This window comes from Ammospiza caudacuta, chromosome 1 (assembly GCF_027887145.1).
Source record: "Ammospiza caudacuta isolate bAmmCau1 chromosome 1, bAmmCau1.pri, whole genome shotgun sequence".
NCBI lineage: Eukaryota > Metazoa > Chordata > Aves > Passeriformes > Passerellidae > Ammospiza > Ammospiza caudacuta.
In genome coordinates, this window is record NC_080593.1 from 82,263,834 (window position 1) to 82,290,714 (window position 26,881).

The 26,881-nt window shown below is 38.0% G+C and overlaps 1 protein-coding gene across 3 annotated transcripts in view; it reads left to right on the forward strand.

Annotated features, from left to right (window-relative positions):
* The window catches only part of CTNND2 (catenin delta 2), a 521,421-nt gene that overhangs the window by 287,341 nt on the left and 207,199 nt on the right, over positions 1 to 26,881 (forward strand). For all 3 annotated transcript variants that reach the window (XM_058819679.1, XM_058819688.1, XM_058819696.1), the window contains exon 8: positions 4,994 to 5,246. In XM_058819679.1, the coding sequence (XP_058675662.1) occupies positions 4,994 to 5,246 (253 nt within the window). The remainder of the gene's footprint in view (positions 1 to 4,993; positions 5,247 to 26,881) is intronic.

Below are 26,881 nucleotides of genomic sequence, written 5' to 3' on the forward strand. Positions count from 1 at the left end.
ATTTCAGCATCTTGAGTTAAAGTGTTTGTGTGTCCCAAGCTTGATGAGTTTTTTTCATAATTCACAGAGAAGGCACTTGTTATTTTTATGCTATATTAGATGAGAAATGGATCTGCTTTATAAATCTTCTTATACATTTGGTATCAACAGAATGCACTGCATTTATGTAGTTTATGAACTCATGGTGGGATGGTGGACATACTTTGTCCTGAAAAGATATCTCACTGGAATCCAATTTTCAACTTTCATGAAAGGATATAAATCAACTGCAATTGCAAGTCAGTGAAGAAAACAAATAAAGGGAGAAAACAAAGAAAATAATATTGAAATCTCCATGAAAGAAACTCGGTGAAGGTTAGCACAGGAATTGAATGTCTAATATCAAATAATAAGAAGAAAAAATTACAAGGTAATACCTGCAAATCAAACAGCAGCATCAGTGAGGTAATTTTCAGCAAGCAGGTGTAGCAAGATAATTCTCATTAATGAGTTTATAATTGCTGAAGGTCTGATCATTCTTATGTTAACTTGGCAAAATGTCCTTTGGCTCCTAGAAAGTCTGAACTTTTTGGCAGTTCATATGCAAACTTGGTCTCCCTAAGATACTCAGGTATGGTACAATAGTATCCCTGCCTAGATCAAGGTGTTCCTGCTTTTTACATTAGTGGTTCCTAACATCTGCCACAGATGTGAGAAGAACATTCAAAAGCTGAAAGTTAGCTTCTGAGTATCACATTATGAGCATATTTAGTGATACACCTAAATTTTCAGCATTAATATTAAAGTTGTGATATTTAAATTATAAAGACTGGCTTTTCTATATGCTGTTTCTGCAATCAAGAGAACAATAATTAGGGCATGTATCAGGTCTTCAGAGGGTTTTCATTATATTTAACAGGGGCTTTTCTTTCTCTTTGACAGAATTTGTAAGAACATACTAAATGCCTGTGTGGTACCCCAGATACTCTATTTACTAGGTATGTGATTTCGGTTGGAGTAGTGAGGGGCTGAGAGGATACTGTATCTTTTAGGTATTAATGACATGACAAATTAAAGCAAGATCTTAAATGTTTAGGGGACAAACTGAGATCACTGAGACTGTAGTGCTTGATTTGCAGTGTGAAATGCTCACCTGGAAAATTCTCATTGCAGAAATTCTCAGTAAAACCCTTTTCTCAATCCAAAATTAAAATTCTCCTTTTCAAGGACAGTTCTTACATTGAAGATTAATTATTGCTAATATATAGAGATTTATTTGCCTACAACTGAGCATGTCATTTTTTTGTGCTGGTTCTTTGCTGGCTGCAGCACAGAGTGTGTGCTGTGGCTTTCCCTCCAGCATGAGCCAGCCTCAGCTGCAGGCCAGGGACAGTGCAAGCCCTTCCTGTGTGTCTGGAGTGGGACCCTTGGGAGGGGAGGTCAGGTCCCAGTCACCCTCTCCTTGTGTCTCTGCAAGGCCACTGTGCTGAGCAGGAGCTGTGGGAAGGCCAACCAGTGCAAAAGGAGCAAGCAGAGCTTCAGAAACTTACCTGACATCAGAATCCACTGAATTTCCAGGTAAATGCCTAAAAAGTGAGGAGAGCAGTCACTATTGAAAGAAGTGTTTTCACTTAAGTAAGACACAATAGAGGATAAATAAGGTTTCGAGTTCTTCTGCTTACTTGATTTTAATCTTGATCTCCCTTGTGAACTTTGGGACTTTGAAGATCAGAGGAAGGTCTAGTTTTGTGGACACCTTTTCCTTCAAGCTTCACAAAACTAAACCTGCTTCTTCATAGTGTGGTTATGAGTTTTGATTTTACCTTTATATAGAGGCAGAATAGGGTCAGCGGTAGGCACAGGGAAACAACATAGTTTGACCATGATTCTGCTTCAGCCAGGCCAGATCTCAAGCTGGTGGGAGAGGGAAAGACAGCCCATTTCTCCAGAAACATTCTGTTGCAATTCCTTTTTGTTCCTCTCTTCCCTTGCTGGGGCAAACCCCCTGTCCTTGTCAGCTCACCTAAACTGACCTGGTTCTGGTCAAGGTGTAGCTGACTTGGATTTGACAGGACACTCAAATGCAAAAGTTAGAGAAAGGGCTGTCTTCAATTGACAAACAGGTTAAAAGGTTGCCTGACCATCTGCAAATGTTCCTGGTATGTGAATGCTTTCTGGTTCAGTCCAGGTGTGTGCCTTCTGGATGCCCTGTGCTCAGAGAAGATTTACTGTGCTGGGTGAGGAAATCAACTTCTAAATCTGTTTCATTAGACATAATCACTCTGGCTTTGCTGTTTGAATAGCTAAATAGTTGGGAGCCCTCAATAGTTTGCCACAGCCTGAAAGAGCCGCAGTTCACTCAGTAGGTTTGGCTGCCAAAGGGTTTTGTTTAGGCAAGGGAAGTATATTGGTAGAAGATAACTTTTTTTCAGTTTTACGTACACTTATTTTTGTAAAAATGTCTGCTAAAGCATAACCTATGTGCAGTCAATGACAGTGGATGTAGTCAAGTTAGATGTAGAAGTTTTTCTAATGTGTAGTTGTTTGGGTTTTTTGTTTTTCTTTTATTTGATCTGGATAACACAGTTCAAATAAACACAATTGTGAATGTTTTAAGTCATAGATTTGTCTGATTCTCATATTTTGAATATGGTATTTCTGTGTTCATAGTGATAAAATTCAAAAGGAGGTAGCAGTCTGCTAGGAAGGTAATTTGAGAAATGAATCAGAGTGACTTTATAAGCTTGTAGGTGTTAGGATGACAGCCAGTTTCAGTTTATATAAATACTTATTTTGATAACAAGACAAAGGAGAAAATACAAAGAAAACTTTTCAAATAATTTAAAAACAAACAGGATTTTCATTGAACTGTCTTGCAAAGAAGATGAAGGAAATACAGTGGAGTATTTTGCAAAGCAGTAAACATTACGATGAAGTTCTTGTTTTCTGCAGTATTGGTGTAGAGTTTTTTGCAATTCCCCACACAATTTGTCAAAAGGTAGTAGCATATTCTAAGGAATGACAGTGCTTAAGAGTATGCTATGTCAGTATGCAATTACATTTTCTCTTTTTCACTTGAAAATATTTCTAGTGTTTTCTCTAACTTGTTTTATTACTCTTTTTCTCACAAGGCGCCTGATTTTGGTTTTGAACTCTGTATTTTCTGTTAAAATGTGATGTTTGTCTTTCTAACACTGAATTTAGCATGATTTGTGCATGGTGTGTATAAATATGGTGATACTGTTAATGTATTTGAACTGATGCAGTTTTATGAAAAGGTCTGTGTGTCTTAATTACTCATTTTTTAAAGAAGTATGTATATATATACAGACTAGTAATTAAACCAAAACAATACATGTAAAATGTTACTTTATATGTGAGTAAATGTGATTATAGAATCATAGAGTGGTTTGGGTTGGAAGGCACCCTTATGGTCATCCAGTTTCAGTCCCCTGCAATGAGCACGGACTCTTTCAACTAGATCAGGTTGCTCAAGCTCTAGCTAACCTGACCTTGAGCACTTCCAAGGATGGGGTAATAGATAAGTGGGTGATCCCGCTTTCTTATGTTTGGAATGAAGTTACAATACTTGCTATTGTGAAATTAAATACTTTTGGACCATAAGAAAAAAAATTAAATAAGTAAAAAAATTCAACATAAATTTAAAATTTTCAGGTGTTGTAATTTTGATAAGTACAAGGTCATACAAAACCACGTTAATTGTATTTAAAGCTCATTGTATTTTGTTTGCTGACACTTTGAGATAAAATACTTACAATCCCTTTCATGAACATATAATGCATTAAATATTTATTTTAAAATGTGCATGCCAATGAAAAATTATTGGGATATCTGTTATAAAAACCTGTCTCTTCAGCATGTGGTTTTGTCTGCAGTTTAGCATATGAATTTGACCCAGCTAAAAACAGCCCTGGACTCAGGCCCACTCCTTTTGGCAAAAGAATTCTTGTTGTCTTGGGACAGGAAGAAATGGCAACCACCATGAGTTCACGTGCCACTTCAAACAGTCCAAATTTTCTTCTGAGCAGAGCCAGCATTTAATTTGTATCTGTCTCCATGCCAAAGATCGTGTGGGTATTGGTCCTCTTGCCCTTACAGTGATAATCCATTTGCCATTAACTGGACTTTGGTTCAAAAATACTGCATGTTTAATCCAGTGGACTGCTACCCAGTGCTGTAACAGAAAGATAATGGGCTACAAGAGAGATTAATAAGATTTTTGAGTCGCAAAAGCATTAAGCCAGTTTAAAGCTATTGGTTAAGCTGCTCAGAACTGGTAATGCATTAATCTTGAGCTCTGGTGTATGAGCGCAGCCACTGCTGGTGTGCATTAAGACATCTACATGGTCACCTTGTGCTTAGCTCTTTTTCAGACTGAGTTAGCAATAACACTCTCCTAAGTCTTAAGGTGAATTTCCAGGAGATGGGTTAACAAAGCATAAGCAGTGAATCTCAGTAGCAGGTGTCTGGTTTTACCTGCTTTATGGATACCAGGTCTACAAATTCAGTATGGCTGGGTATTTCTTCTGCTGGAGAGCCATCTATCTCATTTTGGACTCTTGAGCCTGCTTTGATCTTCCTCCTGTTGGTGGATCTGACTGACTTCCACCCCTGTAAGGACTGCAAAAGCCTCACTCAGTGGTGGTTGTGAACTTTAGCTTGAATATTCATGCCCATGCTGCTTCTGCACTTCATTTCATGTTAGTGCAGTTAGAACCCTGGGTGAAAATACTTCTCCAATTTGTTTAATTGGAATTAAGGTCTTCTAGTGCAGAACTGGCATGTCATTTAGAAATTTGTTTGATGGTTATTTCCTTCTAAGCTTTGGAAAATGACAATGTTGCTTGTTTCTTTTTGTTTGTTTTTTTTCTCATTCTTTTTGAACCCTCGTTTTATATGTGTGTGTTTTTTTTTTTCCTCTGCCTAGACCTGGTTAACCATTTCTGTGAACAGGTCCTCAATTTTTTACTTTGTCCCTACTTTCCTGTCGTAGCCCCATCTTCCCCTGGTGTCGACTCCGTACCCTTACAGCGCACAGGCAGCCAGCACGGCACACAGAACGCAACCGCGACCTTCCAGAGGGCCAGCTATGCGGCCGGCCCCGCCTCCAATTACGCAGACCCCTACCGACAGCTGCAGTATTGTCCTTCTGTTGAATCACCATACAGCAAATCTGGGCCAGCCATCCCACCCGAAGGGACCTTGGCTAGGTCACCTTCCATTGATAGCATTCAGAAAGACCCCAGGTGGGTGAAACCTTCTTCATTGTCTTTTATTTCCCGCTCGCGCTGAGGGTTGTAGTGGCGGTCTGCTTTGCGTGTTTCTGCTGTTGGATGTAAAAGAAACACCCGTGGTGGTACACTAAAGACTTTGGTTGCATGTCAGCATTGCCCTGATGCTTCACCTTGGAAAGCTCTCATGAGCAATGAAATGATAGGTGTGGTCCTGAATGTGTGTGTGTTTAGCCTGCTTTCAGTAGTGCCACCCCTCAAAAGCTTAAGTAATTTTCTCTGGAAATGGGAGGAGTGGAGTGACTGTTGGCTCTGTAGCCATTGTGGATTGAATTTTCACGTTGCTTCTTGGGCAGAAGTTGTTGCAGTTCTTGGTTTGTCTACATGTCATGTTTAAAATGCTGCGGAAAAGGATATTTGGGTGTTGTGAGTGAGACTGAGCAATGTGAAAACAACATGTAACCAGGGTTGTCTTTCATCCCATGTGTTGTACAGGCTTGCAGTGCCAGTATGTGGTAATAGAATGTATGATTACAGTTTTGCAGAAATGGTTATTGCTGTGCATGCTTTTCAAATGTTTAGCACAATTTTTAATGTTGCTGGTGACCATCCTAATCTACTTAGGGAAGGTGCAAGGAGGAAACTTTACAGCCCAAGCAGGCACATAGATTAGAGAGAGTCTTTTCTGGGAAATTATTTGACTTCTATGGTAACAGCAACAGAAGTGCTAGCTGGAATCCTCAATGCACTTTGTGATTCTGTTCTGTTTTCTGAGAGAAAAGAAACAATTCCCTTTAGTAACTTGACTTTGAACTTGTTGAAAGTGTTAGTTTATACCAATGTTTTTCTTTGGCAGATGGTGTGATTTATTTGTTTGTTGTAATGTGTAACTTAATAATAGAAGAGTCCAAAAATTTGCCTGCAACAAAAATGCTGGAGGTTTTTAAGTAACAATTTGAAGAAACTTCTTTCCCAGAATCTAAAACATAAATTCATAAACTGATTATTTACTTGTTTAGCAGTATAGCAATTCTTTTTCTCTCTCCACCCAGGAACAGAACAGCAGATAACATTTTGCAGCACATCAGAAACATCACTGCTTGCAGGGTTTTACTCGTTGAGAACACTTCTGTCTTCAAGCTTTTTTTTTTTCCCTCTCAGCTTTTACTGGAGAAATTTGAAAAAAAATTGTCTTTAATTGCTTCCTTTCTTCCCCCTGTGCCAAAGGAAACATTAGTAACAAGAGGGGAAAGGTATTTTTCTGAAATGATGGTATTATATTTCTATTCCAGAATACAAGAGCCCATGTATAAAAAAGAGCTTTGCTTTGTAATTGTGTTATGTTGAAAGTTAAGGAAACTTACATTAGGAGTGCACTAGACCAGATGAGAAATGACTGTAATCTGGATGAAATGTTCTCAGGAGAAGCATGATGGTGTTGAAAATGCTATTCCCTCTAAACAGAAAAGACGTACTTACAGTATCTCTACAGGTCTTAGATATAATCTTTCTAAGAAAAGGTTATTTTTGTTCAATTCCTTTGCTATCACTTTGTAACTGTTAATGTATAGAATATGTGCTAGTATTTTTCATTTGCTTCTTTTTTGGCTCTTCCTTGTCATGCCATTTGTACATTCATGAGTATTGATTTCTGGAGGTAAAATAGGAGCGAGGAAGCATCTAAGTATAAAATGAACTTCATAAACCCTTTAGAGGGGATCATTAAATATTATTACTGATTACTGTTAGATGGGTTAGAAATTTGTACAAACCTTTTATAAATGGGTTTGCATTACTCTTGATTTCATTTATTTGATCCGTAGGCAGTGTGTGGTATATATTAGTATTTCTACCCTTGCGTGTTAGTTTGAATAATTCTGATAAAGAAATGTCAGAAACACGCTTGGTTATGTTATGCCTTAATCCCCAGAAGCCATACTCCACAGAGGCAGACTGACTTGTGAAACTCTCTGTGGCCCTACAGCAGTTGCTGATCATTCAGCTATTGGAAAGACATTGAACATTTGAAAGGAGTTGGGAGAAAAGTTACAAAAGCAATCAGAATGCTTTTAACATGTTGATTTATATGAATAGATTACAAAAATGCCAATGTATTGCTAGTGTGGAAGTGATAAAATGAAAGACTTTCCAGATACTTCAAGAAATACTATGGAAGGATTGAAATTACTCTGGGTAGAATGTGGGAGATACAATCAGGAAAAGGAAGATGACCCAAATGCAGTACAGGTTTTCAGTGACTGTGTTGAGTTGTGCTGTGTGCCCCAGAGGGTTACCAGTTATGTCTTACACTGCAATAAAAAAGGACACAGGTTGGTCAGCAGCTGCACTTTGTCAGCTGATGAGTCACAAGTGTCCTTACAGATATGTTGCTGCTTTTGTTGGCTAGCGGTCAGAGTGTTTAATGACTGTCACAAGTTGTAGAGGGCAATAGTAGGCATCGTTTTCAGGCACCAAACCTACCTGTCCAACCAGAGGTCCAAAAAAATGCTCAGTGGCAGAGGAAAATCTGCAAGACAAAAGCACACTGTTTGTAGGCTTTTGATTGGCCTATGTATCATTCAGCTCAAGCTGAAAATATAGATATCCAGAAGAGATAGTACTCAACCCTTATAAGCAATTAGCATTCCTAAAATTGAACATAATTTTCTGGAATCTTCAATTCAGACAGAATTTCTGTCTGGAGGCCCAGAAAAATGGTTGGCAGACGCTGATGTAATTGACATTTTTTTCCATTGTTTTCACCATGTAGTTTGTCTTACTGATACTCCTCATTTTAAATACGTGTTCTGAGCTGACATTTGTAACATGAAATTTTAGCTCAACATCTGTTCTGCATCATCCAGCTGTCATGAAATGCAGCTCAATGTTCATTAAGTTAAAGTTTAGGACAAAAATGTTTAAAAAAAAAGGGTATTAAAATGTTTACAATCAAGTATGTGGCAGGGGATAATTTTTAATTTTTGCAGGTAGACTCTTAGCTCATAGGTGTTTATAGACAGGTAGTAAAAACTTTACACATCTATCCTGTTGGAGAGTGAGGCTTTACTGTTTGAAAAGGAAATAAGTCCCATATCACTGTCAGAAATAATTTTGAAGTTCTGCAAACGGGAAATGGAAAAATTCATATCATTGCAGACCAATTTTTTAGAGCATTCTTTCATGTTTCCTTCATATAAAAAAAAAAAGAAAAGAAATATGTGCTAGGGCTGTGTTATCAACTGTTTCATGCCATAATTTCTTATATGAAGATGTGGTGTAAGGAGGGAAATAGCACAATATTTGTTTCATAATTATTTAGTTTCTTCTGACTGTGATTGAGAGAAGTCCTGAGTGTTTTAAGGTATCAGAAATACATGTTAATGTGATATTTTCCAACCTACTTTCATGAAGGAAGGTTAATCTTTCTCTTGGCACCAACAAGTTATCTGTGACTTGTGTATATTTATTGTTATTGTTATTATTTTATTATTATTTTATTTTTCAATTTTATCTTGTCTGTTTCTAAATTTTAGGAAAACTGGGGAATCCTAGAAATGTTGGGATCCAGTTGTCAATATGCGTGCCTTCCAGATTTAATTCCAAATTCCAAACTTGCCAAATGTATATAAGTTAGTTAATTTTTGAAGTTTTAATCTAGTAAGAAACCGTATACGTGAACCACTGTGGCTAAGTTACACTTGCTACACGACAGATGAAAATAGAACATTTTCGTCTCCTCCATTTAAATACATAGCAGTGAGGTTTTGTGATTGCAGTGGTTTTGCTGGTTTATGAACTCAAGCTGTGTGGTTTGATGTGTGCAGTCACCAGGTGTTCTTCATTGTTGTGTGACTTCCCACCTGTTTTTATTTACACACGTATAGACAGGTCATCTCCTGCAAAGAAGGTGGCAGAAAGCTGAGGTAACAGCAAGAATTGTGTGGAATACACTCCACCACGGATACCAAAGTGGTTTTCAGAGTTCACTGTCCCTTTTCATATTGCCTTGAATTATATTGATCTGTACTTAAAACTTTCCATTATGGCTTCACTTTCCATGTGCTTCAGAACCTTTAGAACTATTTATTCAGAAAAAGTGGGATAATTTGGAGAATGAAATTGTTAAAGGTACATTATTCATTATAGAACAGACTGCAATAATGATTTGGCTCTTGTCTAAAAAGAAAAAAAAACCACATTATCATTAGAGAATCATGTTGCAACTTCAGAAGAAAAAAAGAAATAAACCCCAGTTATCTTGTGGCAGTCCTCACCTTTAGAGCTGTCTGGGTGTAAGTCAGCACAGAGACAAAAGTTTCCAGGAGATACATGACTTAACTGTAATACTCGGAAACGTTTCTGGTCGGTTTTGCATTTTCAGAGTCAACTTCTCATTTCATTACCTCTGCTGACCTTAATTTCCTCCTAAGCAGAAAACAACAGCGCTGTCTATCTTCTAAACTTCTAAATTAGCTTTCTTTTCACTTATGAAAGGATATAAATTAGATCAGAACATTTTATGTGAACTGTAAGTTTCAAAACTCATCTTTTTTCTCTTTTTTTTTTTTCCCCCAGAAATATATTTCATTTGCAAAATACAAGCTAGAGAGAATTCTTTTTCTGTAGGAAAAATGACAGAAGTAAAATAAACTCTAGTTTAATTTCTGTGCTCCCGTAAAACTGCTTATGAGATTAACACACAGAGTTTGGAGCAAGGCCTGTTAAATGTTTCTGCAGGAGTCTTCTCCAAATACTTAATCTCACTCTGTTACAAGGATTGTCTCAATATTAATAGTGTTAGTCTGCTGTAAGTCTGAATAGCGGCCAGGCACTCTGAGAGTCCGAAGAATTAAGAACATAACAGTGTAAATCCTGCATGGGTGGGACGTTGGCAATCTTGGTGGGAACATTTCTGGTAGGTTCTTTGGGAAAGGTTGTCACTTTCAGAAAGAAACTTCTGGTGAGATGGAAGGCATTGCTATGACTGTGGTATAGCTCGTGGCAGCACTGTGCAACACTGCTGTTTTCAGGCCTGAGACATTGGCTGGAATTTTCAGAATCCCAAGGGACTGCTAGTGGCATCGGTGAGTTTCTGGCCTAATGCTCTAATGCAAGGTGTAGAAGATTGAAGTTCACGTTCCCAGTCTGGATGAGACAGAACAGGGCTTGCAGATACTCTTCCTGCTTCTATGTGACACAAGGCATGATAGGCAGCTCTCCTTTTCTCTTAATTGGTCCTTCTTACCCTTATCTGATATTAAGGGTAAAGGGGAAGATTTCTCCAGAGGTGTGGTAGTAGGGCAGCCATGGGAAACACACTTTTAGTGAATCAGATAATGGAAATCTTGGCAGTGTAGGCTTTATCTCCAGAAGCAAATGTTTCAACTTTCTAGGTCCTATGAACACCTTCAGTTTTTGGGGATTTTTTTATGTCAGATTTACTCAGGCCAGGCCCCTTGTATTGGTAGAACAAACTGGACAGTGTTAGAGAGTGCTCATTTCATGGGTCTGTGTTTAAGTATTTCTTTCATACAGGAAGGAAATACCAGGTTTGCTTTCCCTACCCAGAAATCATACAGTCTCTCAGGATTTAATCTATACTCCTCCTCAGTATGACAAACTGACCCCAGAAGAATAAATTTGAAGAGTCTAAACAGCACAAAGATACGCCCAGTTCAAGAATAGCAATGTGTCTGGAGCACATTGCAATTCTTCATAGAGATCTCTTCTACATGGAAAGTGGGAATTTTTACTTAGTGCACAAATTAGTTTTTAAAAAGCATAACAGCTATGATAAAATAAACAGCAATCTGTTTTCCTTTCCTGATGAAGGTGATTAAGGATGAATCTTGCTTCCTTAAAATAGATGGGGATAGAATCCATAGACTGTCCTACAGTCTGTTAATTTGGGATTTTGGGACCTAGCTGGAAACGTTGTCTGGGAAAGATTTTCGCAGAGAATATTTAATTCTGCTTGAGCATGGCAAAATAAACAAGCACCTAACTTGTCCTTGCAAGTGTGAACTTATGGTGAGGTAAAGAATTGATATCCAAAACTTGTAAAATTTATTTTTGTTTGTATTTGAACACATTGTGGTATGTGCTAACAGTTCCTGTCTTTCCACTGTTTACATTGATGTGGTTTATAAATAGCTGGGGAGGCAGGAGGCGTTGGGCACAGGTGGAACTATCTTACAGCACAGCAAATGCAGTTCTGTATGTACAGAATTATCCACCTGTATTTGCTATTTTTTCCTCACTGGAATTTGCCCTATATTATTTAGCAACTTTCTTTCTCTAGGATAAATGCTTGGTAGTAAAAAAAAACCAAAACAAACTGAACCAAAGAAACAACATTTTAAAACATCTTTTTTGAACTGTAATCTACCGGAATTAAGTGACTCTGCTTTTAGCTCATGAAGTACTTACTGTCCTCTTTCTCTCCTTTTTGACTGGTACCATTTTACTGACAGTGCAGGAGGCCACTCAGTAATGTTGCCATCCTGTCTTTCAAGAAATCCAATCCTATCATTAGAAAATCTGCTCTGTTGTGCTCACAGAACATCACACTTTCAGGGTATTGCAGTAAGATAAATGGTGCTGGTCCATGAATTTTGAATAATGAGGGTGTCTAGGAGAGCTTACAGTTCCTAACCTGTGAACAGAGTAGAAGAGGTTATGTATAACTATTTTATTTTTAGCAGCAGGGTATAATTTTGAGAGAGATGTCTCTTGTTTTGATCTGCAAGTTTTGCTCTTCCAGTCCTCTCCTTCTACCAGAAAGTAATTCCTTTCCATTATGCTGAAGGGAGAGAAGCAAAAGGCTCCTTAGGTGCTTGTGACCAAGGCAGGGTGTTCAGGAGGATGCTGACAGGAGAGCCAGTAGTGTGGTAAATGCACTTCTCATAGCTCAGGGGAGATAAGAATGATGTTTCCTTTTTGAAGTTCTGTTATTTCTAACCTCCCTTCCTCCCCAGTGCTGGACTGCCACTTGAAGAACAGCAACAAAGCACTTCCCTCTCTTTCTCTCTTCATCTGATATGTATTTTAATGGCTTCATTCATCCAAGAAGGAGCCAGTGGACAGTGTACTTCATACTGTTCATAGCTCATTTCTGGTTTTTGCATGGCATTACTGAGCTTCTAATGGCAAATATATGTTTCAGTGCAGTTTTTGCCTTTGTTTGCCACACATTTTGCTCAGCATCCTGTGGCTCATTTGCTAACTTTGACAGATGCAAAATCTGTGTGGTGCCTTTCTGTGATGACAGACTGTAAGAGCCAGGAAATGTTGTAAGTATATTTTCCAACCAGACATTAAAAACAAGGAGAAGAATCATACTTTCAGGCTTTACTGGGCTCATTGTAAGCTGTTATGATCTTCTGGCAAGATAAACCACATAAGAAGCTTCTCAGTAATAGCTCTTGGACAACTCATCAGCCAAATGGATAATAATGATCTTTTTTACAAGGACATTGAGAATAAGTTAAATTTTTAAGATGGATCAAAGGATAATAGTGCTTTTACTTTCATGGGAAATACAATGGGAGCAAGAAGAGGGAAATAGATGGAGAAGATGAATGGGGGGAAATTTAAAGAAGTGATAGAAGGTCAGGATGTATAGTCTCATTTTTTTCATTAAAAAAAGCAATTGAAAGTCATCCTTGATCGTGAGATAAATTGCCATGCAGATATCAGAATCTGGACCTCAGTGTCATATACCATAGCTATTTTATAAGCAGGAAACAAGAGCTAACATTGAGAGTTCTGAACATTCTTCAAGATAATAGTATCAAGTGTTTGCTAAAAAAATATCTCTAGTGTAGTGCAGAGCTAAAATGTTTGAAGGACAAGAGTGATCAACAACTTTTATTAGCTTCTAGCAGAAATTATCTTTTATAAATTAAAAACTTAGATAACTTCAGCTCTATGTAGATTTAAAATGTTAGATGGTAATAGACCTATCTCTGCTAGCTCACTCAAGATCACAGAAACTCAGAATATTCTGAGTTAGAAGAGGCCCATAAGGATCATCAAATGATCATAGAATGGTCCCTGCACAGGGAGTGACACCCTGTGCCTGAAAACATTGTACAAAGGCTTCTTGAGCTCTGTCAGGCTTGGTGCTGTGACTGTGGAGGTCCCTGTGGAGCCTGTTCCAGTTACCAACCTCTGGATGAAGAACCTTCTCCTGATACCAAAACTAAATCTTCTCTGACACAACTCAGGCCATTCCCTCAGCTCCTGTCACTGGTCACCACAGAGTAGAGATCAGTGTCTGCCCCTCTTCTTCCTGTCATGAAGTTGTTGTAACTGCAATGAGTCTTTCCTTCTCCAGGCTGAAGAGACCAAGTGACCTCAGCTATTCCTCATTCAGCTTCCCCTCAAGACCCTTCACCATCTTCATTGCCCTCTTTTGGGATCAGAGCCTGATGTGAAGTCCAGACTCCACCTTTTATTTCTCTGGTGCATCAGTGTTCCCTGGCAATCTCCACCAGCTTCACTTAGATTGTTCTTTCTCAGCCCACTCCAGTGCCCCACTGCAGGAGCTCAGTGAACAAGTGAGGTTCACAGAATCACCTCAGTTCTTAGCATTAGGCAAGCGGTTTCCTAGGAAGCAGAAGATACCACTGATCCCATAGAAAACTGCAGCCATTGTTGCCAGGGAAACTCCTAGTCTCTGGACTTAGTGTGAAATATTTGGAGTTTTTACTTGTTTGGTTTTGGTTAGTTTCTTTAAGCCACTGCAGTATCAGTGGGGCCACTTGCTGCTTAGCTTGCCACTTACCATTAACAATTTGGGGGTCATGTTTTGTTTGTCTTCACTGTTTAATCAAGTAGAAGGATCTGGATACCTGAATAACTTCTGGATAGCTGAAGACCTGGAATGAAATGGTTGAGTATTCTTAGCCCAAAGGAGGGCTGAGAGTGAGATATCTAGGTTTCCTGAACATACCAAAGGTAAAAATGTGGAGAAGGAAGAGGTATGTAAACTCTGTCCCAAGACAAATAATTTATGTCAGGAAATGACCAAAAGCTATACAGGTTTAAGGAAAGTATTTTAATACAGCTTTTTACTCTTTAGAAATCATTTGAAGTTAGCTTGATAATATTTTCATTTCATGTGAGGACATGATGTATTTATTTCATAGATTTCTTTTTGAAGAGGAGGGCTGATTTTTGGTTTTATTCTGTTTGATGCTACGTTTTTCTTTCTGAAAATAATTTTTTTCTGAACCTACCTGGATTTGAGCATCTTGAGTGTAAAAACTTGGTTTGAAAGTTTGGACCTAATAGCTGCAACTTAAGAAGAGAGAGAGAGAGAGAGAGAGAGTGTGTGTGTGTGTGTGTGTGTGTTGGTGAGAGGAATGAGTACAGACAACGCAGGTTTCTTAGTAAAAGCAATTCCATTACTTTCCCATTAGCCAGGGCTGTGTAACATTTCATTGTAACTGTCTCTCAGAATCTGTGCTCATCCATCAGCCTCACTTCCTCCAGCTCCTGTTGCTAGTGTGAAAAGTGGTCCCTTTTCTTCACCAGGAGATGGCTGCTAGGAGTCTAGGCCAAGGGTGAGTCTGGAGCAACCCAGAGGTGTTTGTTTTTCAGAGGTGTTGGTACTTTCCTGTTAGCTGTGGGATATTGCTGCCATGCCCATTCCAATTCAGAACCTGGAGCTGCAGATCTGAAGCAGGAGTTCCTTGCTTGCAGGGAGCCAGGGTGTCCAGGCCTGCTCACAACAGGGGCTTTGCTGCCTGTGAAGTTTACTGCAGATGAAGACACAAAATATTTGAACTGTTTTAGTCAGTTTTAATTCATGTCCAATGATTCACACAGAGAAGCAGCCTCTTTTTTTGGTGAAATGATCCTATAATTACACACGTAGTATGAATTATATTACACCATAGCTAGATTTATGGCCTTAAAATAAAAGGAATTTGTTTTCATCCTGCAAGAAATTGGCTTTTAAGGGCTTACCCTTTTGATGCTTTTTTAGGTTTCTGTATAGTTATGATTCTGTCCAGTACCTTTTTATAAAGAAAGCTTGACATTTTTCTGCATGAGAATAGCTGTCAAATGTCTTGTAAAGCTCTTGCTGCACACAAATGGACACACAAGGGGATCTTTTAGATATTTTGCTGTTATCTTTTTCAGGAAGAAATGGGAGAAAGGCATTTGATTTCTCTTGTGCCTTTACCTGAGTTTGCCATGATTGGTCAAATTGCAGAACCTCTGTTTCAGCAAAGCATTTCCTCTCTCATGTATTTAGAAATTCTTTTAAATGCATGAAATCATCTCTGCAGGATGAAATCTTCTTTGCATAGTCTTCTTTGGTGGATGTTTTTTCATTTGTCAGCAGCTACATTTTTTTAAATGAAATTTTATCCCAAACTGTCAAGGTTTTATCTGCAGCTGTGAAGGGATAACAGATCCTGTCAGTCACTGCTTTTCTGTGGCCTGGCTCCAGCAACCATCTGTTACCTTTCTGCTGCTGCATGATTTACACACCAGAATCTCCCCTCCTAAAAAAAAACCCAAAAAAAACCAAAACCACAAAAACAAAACTGTAGAGAAGTGTTGCACAAAAGCTTCATTTGAAGTATGTAAGATTATATAAGTGATTTCAGTAAATGTGAGTGACCAGTTCTTGGGTCTGATAAGAGAGACTTTAGAGCAATTTAATTATGCTTCACAGGAGGAAGGGGCTGCTTTTGCACAGGGGGAAATGGCCTGCATGAAATTTTCTCATTCAAAAGTGTGTGTGCATGACTTTCACGGAGAAATTCAGGAGAAATGCACACTGAACACCTCTCCACCTTTTTCTTTCCAGTTATGAGTTTGAGCTGATCAATTTTCAAGTCAGCTAAGTGGAAATACTTCATTGAGAAGCCTGTTTATCACCTCCTATATGCCTGTAATCATTTCAGTTGTACACATGGGTGCAGTGAAACTGAGCCTAATAGTTCCTAATCCACAGTAGGTTTATTACTAAGCCAGATTTGCCTCATAATAATAATGCAGACAGCCTCTCAGAATAACTTAATAACTGCAGTGTGAATGCAGAAGCCTTATTCCTGTTTCATTTCATATTCACCAACATAAAACTATCTGATACCAAATTTACATCTTCTTTGCTCTTGTTCTAAAATAAAGTCAGCTTTTGGTTTAGATTTTATTATTTATTAATATTAAACATGACTAAGTTTCATTCTGTTTCAGTGTTTGTATTGTGGACTTTTTTTGTTAATTATTTTTTGTAGTTAGCACTGAGAGTGGGGTAGGAGTCATTAGCTTCTCAACTGTTTTCCAAGAACATGTGATGAGAAACAGTGTACACTTCATTGCTAAAAGGAAAAAAAGAGGTGGTTTGGAAGGGTGAAGGGAAGAGCTGATTGAGCTGTTTTCCTTCAAAAGAGAGTTTGTCAGGAAAAAAAATGTATCAATCTCACTAAAATTTATTTCAGAGCACTATTTATTTATTTTGCCTCTCTACAATTATGAATAAAATGAATGGCAGAGAAATGATAGAGCTGGTAGGTGACAGCTGAGACATGCAGAATAGTGAAGGTAGCCTGCTACACTTGTATTGAGAACTTCAGCATAGCCTGAAGGATCATTAAATGCACAAAATTTCTTTTCAGAAACATTTTAAAGAAGAACTATTTATGAGCTCACGTCTCTAACATTTTAAACTTCTTTGGAAAATGCAGTTCTCTGCATGTGGTGTTGATTTAGTTCCTTGCTGTTGCAGGCTTCTTGGAAAAGCTAAACTTATGGTGCTCCCAGTTGTGCTGAATATAAGAAATATAAACTAAATCCTCCAGTCTTTTCAAAGAAGAAATTTCATTTAGTTTGTGACATGACTTTGAATGGAGTAAGTGCAACAATTCAAAGAAACTTCTATTCTACTGGAATATTGACAATGAGTTTTGGTCATCAGTGGTTAAGAGGCAGTTTTTTAGTTTTTGATAAAAAAAAAAAAAAGAGGCTAAGAGGATAAAACTGTCATGTGACATTTTGTTAGATTACAGTGTAAACTACTGAGGTTCAGGAATTTGGTGATGATAGTTTGAAGTTCAGCATTTGTTCACAGTACAAGCAGAGTCAGGAGTTTTATCAGTATATTATTCTCTACTTCATGAATCTTGTATGTGGGGGAGAAAATGTTTAAAAGGCATTGTTGTCAAATTCACAAAATATGTGCAATGAGAAATATGCGGAGAAAACATTTTCATCCTGTTTCCTTTAAAATGGTCTTGTAGTTTCCCTGTACCTCTCTTTATGTGCAACAGCTGAGTCTCAGCAAGTTCACAGCAGCTAGAAGCAGTTCAGGGATGGGGTTTTTTCATACTTTCAAATGAATAAAGCTGCTTGATTTCAACAAGAAAACAACATTTCTTGGATATTAACTGACTAGTAACTTATCACTCAAATTATAAGATGTCAGTGTAACAAGAGAAGAATTTTTTACTGTCAGCATCTCTCTGAAGTAAGGATTTTGTTTCAGTTGGGATGTCATGCATCCCGCTTAAAAAAATTTAAACTTCGGAGAGACATGTTTTAGATTTTCTTGTAAGACCTAAAGATCAAACTGTCAGTGGTAAAAAAGTAAAGCAAATAAACTTTTAATAGAGCAAGTAAGATTTTCATATACTGGAGTTTGGTTTTGTTTAGAAAATTCAGAAAAAAGTAATGCTCTTTTGAAATAAAAGCCAGGAAAAAAGAATAAAAGCTAAAATTAATAAATGTAGCTTTTATGTTTTCTGGGACTTTAAAGACTGATTGGGTGTTTAGAAAGTTCAGAGGGAAGAGAGATGGCTGCCTTTACATGAGTGTTGTAATATTTTAAAAAATATGATCTCTGCCTTTGTTTCTTTTACCTTGGGGAAAGAACATTTTGGCAAAGAACATTTTCTTCCTCATTCTCCCCACACCCATGTAAAATGTAGGCTTTGTAATACTGAATTCTCTTAGGATCCCATTGTAAAGGAGACTAGTGTGAAGATTTATTTCTCTCTCTCAATATGAGCCTGTGATAGTGATGCAGCTCTCTTGAGAAGATGCAAGTTGGAATGGAGGCTGTGAAAAGTGCCTGGAGAATTAGTGGCCAGCATCCCCTTCTAATAAGCAAACCAAAAGTAAAAAATATGGGTTGACGCCACTGTTTCTGCACATCTTGCTAGCATTTAAATGGTCCAGTGGTTTCATTTTGCTGTACATGTTCAGTTCTAAAAATCTCATGCTCAATTTGAAATGAGATGTGAAAAGCTGGACTGATGAAGAACAAGAGAAAGAAAGGCAGGATTAAAAACAAGAACAGTTAAATTGTTTAGTTATGCCAGGGATTAAGAATCAGTAGCTTCTTTCTGGAAAGGTCTGCTGTGAAGGCCTGTATGAAGGATGCAGTGTGAAAATTGTAAAAATATTTTTGGAAAATGTGGGCAAATACATACTCAAGGTTGTTGTTAAAGGAACTTTTCAAAGACTGCAGTGAAGGGCAGAACTCTGAAGGACCTTGGACATCTAAGAAAACTATGTGGAAAATGTACCCAACTGTATTCAACAGTCTCATGATACAATCTTGTAAAAATCAAAATTGCTTTGAAAGCTTGATTGCTGGAATGAAAAACCCATATCTTTGAAGTAGAGTAGCAATTTAACTGCATGACTATTAAGTCTGGTTAACTAACTTGGAAAAAATATCTGTTTCCTTTACTACTCCACACATGGCATTTGCTATTCTTAGCTTATTATATAAACATCTATTTTTGTGTATTTATCTCTGTATGTAGTATTAACTAGGGCTTTTAGCTTGAGCAGGTGCTGGCCATGGAATGTCTTGAAAAGAGAAAGCACAGAGCACAGGATTTTTATCAACGAAAGGACAGTGGAAGTCCTCCTGTGGAAACTTCAGTCCTTCTGTTCCTCCTGTGGAAACTTCAGTCTCCCTGTATATAGAATAAATACAATTTATATGTTTACAATATATATGCATATGTAGAAACCATAATCCATGTTTGTCTGGCTTGAATCTGTATGCTGACAGCGTATGTGTGTAGGGGAGGAGTTGGAGCACAGGAGCAGAGTGTGATTTGTATTCAAAGACATGTGAGATTACTTTGGTTTATAAGAAACAGTATCAGAACAGCGTGAGTGGAATCTCCTTGGCTGCTGCTGAAATTCCTTGTGTAAATCAAACTGTAAGAGAGTACATTTAGCTTAGATATTAGGAAGAAATTACTGATTGTGAGGGTGGTGAGGCACTGGAACAGGTTGCCAGGAAAAGCTGGGGATGCCCCAGCCCTGAAAGTGTTCAAGGCTTGATGGGATGGGGCTTTGAGCAACAGGGGCTAGTGTAAGGTCACAGCCCGTGGTCGTGGGGGAGTGGAACTGGGAGATGTGTTCCAACCCAAACCATTCAGCGAGGCTATGATTCTGGGAAATGCTGATAAGCATCACTTGGCCTGATGTAGACCCCAGCCTCTCTGTAAATTTCCTGGCGTTCTTCTTTTCTCTTTGCTGGGCTGATTTATTACCGGAGATAGTTAGCTCAGGGAATGCCATTTTTGCTCTGTTTCTCGGCTGTTTAGGCTGTTTAGGTTTTCTGCTGTTTTAGGCTGTTCTGGAAAGGCCCAGGGAATTCTCAAGGATGTCCTTGGAGAGCCGACGCTTCAAAGGACGAGGAGAGACTTCTGATCTTGTCTCGGTCTTGGTGTTTATTAATTGTTTATCTAAAAGATTTTCTTTCAGCCCGACAGAGGTCTGCACAGCAAGTCAGCCATGGGCACACTCCCGAAGCCCCCGGGCAGTCACTTATCTTTATACCCTAAGTTACGTGTACAATATTTATCATTTTTCTCCAATACTTTCTACTCTTATTAACCGGTGCACTTTTAGTAATGACCAATCCCAAAGTGCCACCACCACCACAGAAGATGGAGGCCAAGAAGAAGAAGAAGAAGGACAGGACACGCCCCAATTCCTCCATCTTACTTCTCTAGACCCCCCTGTACCAAAATCCTAAACCCTGTGTCTTACACTCTAATAAACTTATCCCTTCACCATTTACCCCAGTGGAATCCTCCCAGTCCTCATACAGGTCTCATCTCCTGTGTAGGATCAAAATCCTGCCACCAGACACTTCTGGCAACATTCCAGGATTCCCGAGCCCCCCAAGGGTGGTCTCGGCCTCTCTGCACCTCCATCCTGAGGTGCTGAGATCCCACACCTCTCCAGCAGTCTTCACAAAGAAACCTCAGGTTCAAATGACATGGTGTGTCCTGTGTCACCTTCAGAAAAGATACATGTTCATTGTGTCCTCTGCTTAAGGTAGAGTCATTCCCCATATCCTTTATGGTCTTCCTGCTGATCTCTCCAAAGTATCTCTTCTGTTGTCTGAAATTACAAGCTCAGGAGGTGCAAATTTTACGTATGCAAATTCAATTGCAGCAGCTAGTTTTATTTGTGCCATTGGGATTTCCTTGATTATAAATTGGAAACTCCAGTATCATTTTATTTCAGGTATTTGTGATGGTTTTCACTGACAGCTCAAGGAACAGTCATGGTCATTTTCAGTGTTTAAGTTACAGGCAAGTTACAGAGAATCTCTTATTTCCATGGTTTCAAATACAGAATTAATATGGATGTTTTGTCAAAAAGAAATGAAAATAATTTGAGTATTCAAAAAAGAGCAATATATTTCCTGGATTTCACATGAAAACTTTACCTTGGATAGTAACACACATCCAGTTCAGTGGTTAACCAGACTAACACGTGCTGCACCAAATTGCATCCACAGGCATATTATATGAAGAACCAAAATATGTGACAAGGTAGTGTAATCCTGAAGTGACAGGAGTTCTGACTTGGTTTGCATCAGCTGGCATGTCTAGGAAAGGCTGGTGTCTTACTAGGGGTGTGATATTTGGAAGCTCTCCCCCAGTAGAACCAATCTGTGAGACTGAAGTTCTCTATCTTTGTTTCATGGCTAAGTTTATGATGGAAAGAAGCTTTCCAATTCAAAAAGGGTAAAGGAGTAAGTAGGATTTGTTAAAGTCCTAGCTAATTTGCTTGCTAGGAGATGTTGCTCTTCCTAGAAGATGCATCACTGGGACCTGGATTTGCCTAAACTTTAAAGAGTACTAGTACTATTTAAGGGCATTAGTTATAGAGTAATAATAATATTCATATTAAATAAGTATATTTATTTATTGCATATTTCACCTCTATGTGACCAAACTCTGTGTTGTAAAAAGACAAATTTGCAACAAAGTTGTGTTTTCAAGTGAGATTTAATTATTGGCTGATGTGGTACTGTTTATTTCTTTGTTTGTTTGCTTTTTATTAAAAATTTTGTAAGAACATTTATCCCTGAATAGTGTTTTAATTTTTAGACTCAAAATTGCATTTGCTGAGGACCTGTAAAATAATTTAAGAGGATTGTACGTTACATTTAATAAGATGATGCTTTCTTCTTTTGGGTAGGAAGCAGATTCTCTATGTGCTTAATAGAGACTTATATTTTATAGCCTATTACATAAGACTGGTCTCCATGGAACCTCAAGAAATTAGGGAATGTAATAAATTGTCTGGGGGTTTTTTGGGTTCTTTGTTTGTTTTTGTTTTTGTTTTTTTTTGTATCACTGGGTAATTTCAGAAACATTGCAAGAATACAAATCTAGTAGGAGTCAAGTGAAAATTCCTCCTCCTGTGTTACCTTCACTTCCAAACCAAAGACTTGAGTCTCTGAAGTTCTTAAAATAGGTACTTTCTTCCTTTCCTGTTCTCTCATTTGACACTTCAACTAGACAGAGCTGAGTGATTTTTCAACAAGTAGCTAAAAATATGTAGGAGAGTGGCAGATATAAAACTAGAATGAATTTAAATGGTCAGAAGATTGACATGAATGTGTTTCTTCTAAATTTGTCAAAGGGTGAAGCAGAAAAACTTTTTAAGACCTACAGTAAAGTAGATTTGCTTGTGAATTCCAAGAGCTGTATCCTAGTTGCGAATTTGTTGCCTGCTTATTTTCATCCTAGGAGGCATTTCTGGCTCCTGGGCTTCTGAACCTTCAAATTAGAAATATGACATGTAAGGCATCATTCAGGATTTCCTCTCTTATTGTTTGTGGGAACTGTAGCATGCATGTGTCCTGTCAAATAACACTCCCTTGGAATGGCACTTGGTCTCTTCCTTTATTTCTCTTTTCTTTTAAATAATTTTCAGAGCCTCTAATGATGTGCTGTGTGCCAGGGTGTGCGGCCATCTCGTCTCATGTCGGGTTTCAGTCTAAAGTGGTCCCTGATGCAGGTGGGCATTCTATTTCACACGCACACCTTTTTTTTCTCCTCACGGAGCAGGATGCTGGCCAGTTTTTTATTGGGCTAACTACTAACTTCTCTGCTGAAAGAGGAAGAATTCAGAGCAGGATTTTATTATGGTTACAGAAAGTGTTGTGGGTAGCTGAGAGAGTGAAGCTGAGCTCTTATTTCTTTACATGCTAGGAAGGGTAGAAGAAGACAGTGTGGTGATACATCAGCTGTGAAATTCCTCATCATTCAGAATAGCTCATAGGGCAAATTTCAGCTTAAATTTGGTGGTGGAGGAGACACATACTCGCTGAGGGGCTTATTCCTTGCTGTACTGTACATAATATGCTTAGGCTATATCAATTTGACTTATTTTTGTTTAGTATTTGGATTGTCATTATTGGCAGTTCACTAGCTGGTGTGTCTGATGTTTTTAGGAACAGGTCTAATAAGCACAACCATGTTGGTTGCAGTTGGTAGAAAAAGCTCTGAGGGTTGATAGAAAGCTGCTGCTGAGAAATTATATATTAATGAGGTAGTGGTAGGAGCCTTTTGTGTATATCAGACTTCCAGAAACAGCACTGGAAGCCAGGTCTGGATTTCATTTTTCAAAGTTTACTGGACTTGTATTGTATAATTGAAAAACTTATCCTCTTGGTTTTCAAGCTAGTTGGATGCACATAGAGGAGGGTGTCTTTTTTGCCTTCCTCCATGGCCCTGTCTCCTCCACAAGTTGTAGTTAGACTGCAGCAGTGCAATTTATGGTGTGCCATATGGAATGCCATTTGAGGGGGGAAGCAAGGATCAAGAATCTTGTCATGGACAGTTAATGAATATTTTCAGAATTAAGGCTGGCCTGAAAGCTGTGACTTGTTGCAGTTACTTGTAGGTTATATCAATGGCCTCAGTAATTCTGCAGCAGGAAAACAAGAACAAGGGATGAAGTCTGCCTTTCCCCACAAAAAAGACTGAGAGGTCTGAGGGTTCTTGTTCCAACAGATTAGTAAAGTTGAAGATGATATGAACCTGTAAAGTACTAAAATATGGCATTACTAAATGTTTGCTGGTTTAAAATTATTTTAATGTTTTTTTAAGGGAATTGTCTTTGTGCCTTCATTCTGAATTTACAAAACAGTTTAAATATTCTAAATTATTTCAGACAAAATGCATTTTTTTCTGTATTTTGGCTTTTTATTTTATATGGTTGAAGAAGCATATAGATGCCTTCAGAAAGGAAAGTGCCTTTCTTGAACTTTTTATTAATAAAGGAGGCATAAAATTATGTTTCAGTCTTTGCATTCTAAGATACAAAGTTATGCTTTCAAATACATGAATTAAGTTTTTGTTTAATAGAATTTCAGTGGAGGGAGTACCAGGAGTATCTGGAGTATAAAATACTGAGAGGAGGAAATTTTTCAATGCACTCACATGAAAAGGCATTCTTCATTTTATTTACAAAATTTACATTTTTTGTTTGGACACTTGGTCTTAACTAATCTCTAACAGAAGGTTTAGTATCTGATTCAAAATAAATGTTCTAAAATATACTCTTTGCAACCTCTCTTTAAGCTCTAAGTGTTGAAGGTGATGCCTTGTCTCTAAAGGTGCATGTACAGTACTGTTAGTTTGACACAGGCAGAATAAATAAAGTATTGTGAACCTGAGCCAGGCAGCCTGGGTGCTGATAACAATGTGCAGAACCAAGATCGCTCTGCGAAGCAATCCAAAAAATGAGGCTGTCAGGGGCTATCTCAGTGGGAAGGTGAGGCAGCTATAACTGAAAGATAGTTTGAATTGTCAGCATAAACTCGGTCTCGCTTGTATATACACTGAAATTAGTGAATTCTCCAACAAAAATTTTCACAGGTTGTCAAGAAAATCTGTTTGTTGATGTGAGCGAAAGATACCCGTCTCTGGGACTTCCAGAGGACAGTATTTGAATGCATGACAGTGTTTACAGAGTACATTATTTCTAGCTTGGGTGGGTTCTGAGTCTGCAAATTTTACCCACCTTACTGTCCACTGTCATCTTCAGGAGAAGGCAGGTTGTCCTAAGGGAGGTGATACATGTGTAGCTGCTTGTGTATCACAGAAACAGGCTTAATCTCTTCAAGTCCAGTAAAAGGTGTGATGGATAGTAGTTACAGAGAAGGAAAAGTGGAAATAAAAAAGGCATGTGACATCCCTTATCTTTCATTTACACTGTCTAGTACAGAACTCAGCCTGTGTCATGTCACAGGGTGGCTGTTACAGTGCCTGTGCAGCTCCAGCAATATTGGTCCAGTTTGGCTTGTGGAAACAGTCATGATTTACTATGTAATAGTTGTTGTTCAGGTATTTTCCTGTTTCAGCCTTACCCATGAAGCAAAATGATGCTTTTCTCAGTTATGAGCACTAATTTTGGACACAGATTCTGTTTTTGCTTTGCACTACTTTGAGAGAAGTCGGGTTTTTAAAATGATCCCTTTCATGTGTTCTTGGTATTTGTTCTACAGTCATGCATGTAAAGCTGTGGTTCACATTTATTGTATTGCTATCAGTTGCTTCAGGCCCAGAGTATTTACCTACTCTCCTTAATCCCCTTGTCTGCAAATTGAAATAATCCTTGGAAATTTCTTGAGGTACTATTATCCTAATTCATTCTAACAGGTAGTAAGTAATGTTATTTCATACTTCTGGTTCATGTATAGAACTTTACTGGTGAGTAAAGGGAGAACTCATCCTGTAGTTGTGTAGATAGTGTTTAGAGAGGTGGCATAAAGGGTTGACCTGGAGTATTTTGTTTGGGGTTTATTTTCAATGGCTGAACATACCTTCTTAAAGTTTTTTCTTAAGGGATTTTGGTGTTTGTTTGGGTTTTTGGAGTTTTTTAGATTACTTGACAGAGTTTGATTATCAGCTGTGTCTGCTTTGCTTTATGGTGACTGAATACTTGCTTTATGTCTCCATAAAGGTTTGGGAGTAAGAATACCATCTTTTTTACAAATGAGTTGTGAGTAGCCTTCCAAATTGTAGTTGCATTGTTCAGCCATGTGTGATTATAGGATCATCTGGTGAGAAGGCAACTGCAATGCATATGAAATCTTGTTGCTCAGCTTCCACAAAAACCCTCTTGGGTTCATTATATACCTCTCATTCTGGCCAGAGGTTAAATGTAGGCATGCAGATACTGTATTACTACTAAAAAAATTTCTAAACATAAGAAAGCTGAACACTTTGATTTGAATTAAAAGAAATAAAAACAAACCACAACCTAAACTAGCAGTTTTAGTTGTTTTCCTGTTACATGCTTGAGAACATTTTCTGTTCAGCAGGGGAATAGCATCTCATTTGAAAAGCAGACATCACGACACACACAGATTTGTCACATAGCACATTGGAAATTATCCATGAGAGCTGTACTGTGCTAATTTTTACTGCTGGCCATATCTCTCCATACATTAAAAAAAGATTAACTAGACTTGAGATGAAAAAAAGTGTTTCCATACTTTTTCAGATGCATAATTGACTTCATATTATTAAACTGGAAATCCTCTGGGATGCTGGAGCTTATCTTGAATAACAGCTCCTTGGTGGCCATCTGGGCTTTTAGATGATAAAAAAATGTACTTATTTTTCTTAACACTGTGATATTCCTGAGTACAGTGCAAGATCTGTATTAAAATCAACTTCCCTAGGGGGGGCTTTCCCATCATGTTTTTTACACCCTCCTACTACAATATTTTTTTGTGCTCTGCTTAGAGACTTCACTTACATAAAATCCAAGAGGTAGACAGCTTGTGTGGATTCTGAGCATTTCTTATCTTGTATAGGTTAAAGTAGTTTATAAACTTCAAAAACATCAGTTATTTTTATCACACTGTACAACCTGGAAGGTGGTTTTTAGATTGATATTGCTCATGAAGCTTGTTAGCTATGAGACCTCCTCTTTTCTTATTACAAGATGTTGCTAGAAAATCCTTTTAAAGTTACTTCGGTTTTTCTAATCTGTCGTTTTTTTCTAGACTGCCTATCTGTTTTTTTCTGGTCTATTTCATCATTCAGTAGCAATGAAAACAATACTCTTTAGGCCAAACATTCTTGAGGGTGTTTCTATCTCTAAAATTGTAACTATCCTTTACTAAGGTTTGGCCAGGTAAAATATGAGACTAGAATAATGGCATAACATACTTTGTTCAAAGTCCAAAACACTCCTTCTCCTAGGGAGTTCAGCTGCACCAGGAATGCACTAAAGAAAAAAGTCTGGTCAGGAAATGCTGGATGGTGCAACTTGTTGAAGCCTAGGATTGTTAAATGCTATTACAAATGAAGAAAAATGAAAGAAATTAGTGTTTCAAAGCATTT